This window comes from Nematolebias whitei, chromosome 22 (genome assembly GCF_014905685.2).
Source record: "Nematolebias whitei isolate Nwh7 chromosome 22, NemWhi1, whole genome shotgun sequence".
In the NCBI taxonomy this organism is placed as follows: Eukaryota; Metazoa; Chordata; class Actinopteri; order Cyprinodontiformes; family Rivulidae; genus Nematolebias; species Nematolebias whitei.
The window spans coordinates 21,197,320-21,201,449 of NC_056519.1; the positions used below are offsets into that span (position 1 = coordinate 21,197,320).

General features: G+C 37.1%; 1 protein-coding gene across 1 annotated transcript; it reads right to left on the minus strand.

Annotated features, from left to right (window-relative positions):
* Nucleotides 1-786: 786 nt before the first annotated feature.
* echdc3 (enoyl CoA hydratase domain containing 3) lies at nucleotides 787-3,422 on the minus strand. The gene is made up of 6 exons (XM_037695700.1): nucleotides 3,283-3,422; nucleotides 2,208-2,329; nucleotides 2,039-2,136; nucleotides 1,553-1,753; nucleotides 1,277-1,455; nucleotides 787-1,092 (listed from the first exon to the last, which is right to left on the minus strand). The coding sequence occupies exons 1-6, from the start codon at nucleotides 3,420-3,422 to the stop codon at nucleotides 939-941; spliced, it is 894 nt and encodes a 297-aa protein (XP_037551628.1). The 3' UTR covers nucleotides 787-938.
* Nucleotides 3,423-4,130: the final 708 nt, after the last annotated feature.

Sequence of the window (4,130 nt, forward strand, 5' to 3'; positions counted from 1 at the left end):
GTTCTCATACTGTTCTCATTTTGATTCACATCATAACTCAATTCATTTGCCAATATTGGGAATTCTTGGTGAATGTTTGTCTGTGTGTCCCTGTGATGGACTTGCGACCTGTCCAGGGTGTCCCCCGCCGCTCACACAGTGATTGCTGGACATGGGCACTGGTGACGCCCCGTGACCCAAAATGGAAGAAGCGGGTAAAAGATAATGGATGGATGGGATTACTTGGTGTCATCCAAACAATTATTGTTTCCAAAAAGCACTAAAGCAGTAAAAATATCAGTATAAAAACCGTAAGGCTGTGGTGGCACGTTGACACTAAACAAAAAAGGCTTCTAATATAAAACTCAACGGGCCTTTCTGTGTGACTCACAAGCTTTCCACACTCACATAAACTGTTGCAAGAAAATTGCTGAAGAGACTAGTTCAACATCCGAATGGTCCGAGGGCAGCACGTGATGTGCGTTACAGCATGAAACGTGCATGGCTCATTTGTTCTTAGCTTGCATTTACATTTATCTTAAACTTTAGCTCCTGCTTACCATTTACAGTTCACTTCATAATTGGTAAATACAGCTGATATGCATCTTAATATGCATCCACAGTTTGTTTCCTTTTTTTTTTAAATATATTTAACAAAAATACAGAGCATTATTTAGCTTACATCTATTATATTACATCACATCAGTTTTTTTTGTTTTTTTTTAACATATCCATACTGCAGTTCATAAATGCACAGCGGTTCAGTTTCTTTTTTATTCTTGGTAAAACAGAGGCAACGCTCCGTTAAAATGACATCTTATCAACTTATGTCTATATAATGATGTTGTTTATTTAAATAGCAGCAAAGTCAACCTGTTAACAAAAGATTGAGTTCAATTAGTGAAAACTACGTGTACCAATGAAGGTGATCATTAAATCAGGGTCTCTCCAAGTGCTGGTCAATCATGGGCTTTTTCAGCTTTATGGCTCCACACTGGTTTGCGTTTTTCTATGAAGGCCCGGATCCCCTCCTGCCCATCCCTCAGAGCCAGGTTATCCACCATCACCTTGGAGGCGGTGGCATACGCTGCATCTCTGCCTTGAGACATTTGTCTACAGAGCAAAAAAAAAAAAAAAACAGAGGGGCAGAACACAGGAAATAAAATGTCAGAGTACTTTTGTTTCAAACGCTTAAAGAACAAGTCACATCAATAAACTGTGTTTTAGGAATTCACTGAAACAGTCAAATTATATCTCAGTAGCTGGGACAAGAAAAATAAAGGAAAAACAAACTTACCTTTGGAAAGTGGCTTTACCGAGAGCTACAACAGGTCGACTGGTTCGACACACTCTCTGAGCAATGGCTAACGTCTCCTCCTCCAACCGTTGCTCTGGCACCACCTTACTGATCAGACCGTGCAGCAGAGCATCCTGAGCTGAGATAGGGGTTCCTGTCAGCAGCATCTCCATGGCAACCTTATTAGAAAAAGGAAGGTGGGGGATATATTAAGTCACACTTGATGCCAAAGTTTACTAGCATCATAATTAAAAAAATACTTTAAAACACCAATACCTTTCTCGGCACTGCTCTGCCGATAGCCACTGCCGGTGTCGAACAGAACAGACCCACGTTAATCCCCGGAGTGCCGAAGGTGGACTTCTCTGTCGCCACGACGATGTCACAGCTGGCAATGAGCTGGCAACCGGCAGCCGTGGCAACACCATTTACCATGGCTATCACCGGAACCGGTATGTCTTGTATGAGAGTCATCACCTGAAATACAAGAGCCAGATCTTCATTAAGCAAACTCCTTTCATTAGCTGCTCAAGCTGCTGCAGACGTCACAGAAAACGGCAGCTCTGTGCTTTTATAGTTTCTTTAGGCAATAAATGTCTGACTGTGTGCCAGTCGTGTGTGAACAGTTTTTATGATTCTAGCTCCACAAACAGGAACATCTGTTTTATGTCACACACGTAGCTGTTTGGCTTTATCTCAAGTGAAAACCTCAAACTTAGATGTAAGAAAATGAAGCCAGAACAAACTTGGAGACAACTTTACCTCTGTGCAGGTGTCAAACACCTTGGTGTGATACTCTCGTCCCTGAGCTGATGTCAGCTCCCTCAAGTCGTGTCCAGAAGAAAACACTGGCCCTTTGGCTGGAAAACACACACAATGCAGAGATGGATCACAGTTGTCCTTTCACACGCATGCACAGATTATAACTGACCAGATATGATAATAACTCTGAGGTCTTCGCTGTCAGCATCAGTCAGGATGTTCTCTCTGAGAGAATCCAGCATGGACAGAGACAGAGCGTTCCTTTTCTTGGGATTATTCAAAATTATCCTCCTAGGAAAAAATGAAGAATGAAGCTTGGTTTTAAAGCATGTGAATATATGACACCTTGAGCTAAGGTACATAATGTACATGTAGTAAATGTAGTAAATGAGCGCCCCACACACACACACACAAAAAAAAAACAGCTTCAACTCAAGCTGGATATTGACACAATAACGTGAAAAGACAACAAAGTCCATGCTCAATAATCCAGGTATACAATCCAACGTGAAAAGACAAGACTCAAAATTCCCTACGGTGATGTCTTCAAACAAAACATGAAATATAAAATTTTTAAAAGTGTGAATTAATCAAAGTAAAACTATAATAATGAAACACCCAGATTTAAACAATTTAGGAAGAATTTGAAGTAAAATGTACTCATACATTTTTTGTAATTAACATCTAAGTTGCACTAATTTTACATGTATGGTTTTTAACTTTACACATTTTATTGTTTCATGATTTTATTAGTAAGATTTTGTAAATTAATTTCTCTTGGTGGGGATGAAAATCAAATAAAGTAAATCCTGTAGATATGTAAAGAGTAAAATGAAAAATTGTAGCAGCATAGTTTTGAATGTTTTTTTTTTTATGTCTGATACAAAACAGGACGGTTTTTTTTTTTTTTATTATTAATTAATGAATATAGTAGCCTATAAGGAGTTCCCATTTGTTTTGCACATTTTGCAACTATTGCTTCTCACAATGACAAACACACATCAACTTTTAACTAATGATATTCTAATTTTATGAGATCCACCTTTAAATTCAGTATCGGTACCATTTTTTACAACAATAATATTGATGCCGAATGGGCTTTAGGAGCACCACATATGCAGCAAAATACTTGGTGTACCACTGGAGCAAGAAGACTTTGTGAAGTTTTAACTTTTCCCTTAAACACGGTGTTTCTATACAGGAGTTCCGGTGAGAGGAAAGCAGAACTGTTTTAATGCCAGCACCTGATTCCGTTGTTTTGTAGTTTCACTGTCAGCGGTTCCGGTTCGGTCTGAGAGCAACACCGAGAAGCGGACAGCAGCGGTACCTTTCTACTGAGCTGAAACACACCGACACCTCTGCACAACAAGCCGCGAGACGCCATCTTTTTTTGCTTTATTTACTTTTCAAGCCCTACTTCCGGTTTGATGTATGAGATCACGTGACGCTGAGCTCCAATCAGATTGTTGGATCGAACAAAAATTAGAAAAATAAAATAAAGAGTGTTTAAAACTGTAATGGGTTTTTAATTTTCTCTCTTTTTATATTTTGGTAATTTATTGTGACGTATTGCAAGTTGATATTTACGTATATTTTGAATATTTTATGAAGACTAAAAAAACATATTTATTTTCAAAACTCATTGCATTTCGATACATTTCTCAAAATACTTTGCAAAAATAAAACACAAGTCAAAACCTTTATTTAACTTTCACTCTTTAATTTGAAATCAAATCCTCTCAAAAGCAATCAGACCTTTTCATAGCAAATTTATAGTCCAGAGTAACATGAAAACCAATGTACATATTTTTTATATTTTAGTTTTATTTTAAATATTTTGCAACTAGATGTACAATTAAAATATTTAACATAATTAGTTTTTTCATGTTAATCAATTAACAAATAGTCAAATTAATTAATATACATACTTTTTTTTTGACTGAACTGCTCTGGCATGGAAATACCAACAATCACAAACATTAAACGCTTTTACCTTTCTAAATATTGAAATGAAAGTACAGTAAAATAAACCATTTCTAAAGTGCTGTAAGATTAATGATACTGTAACACACATATTTAAACAAAAATAAGA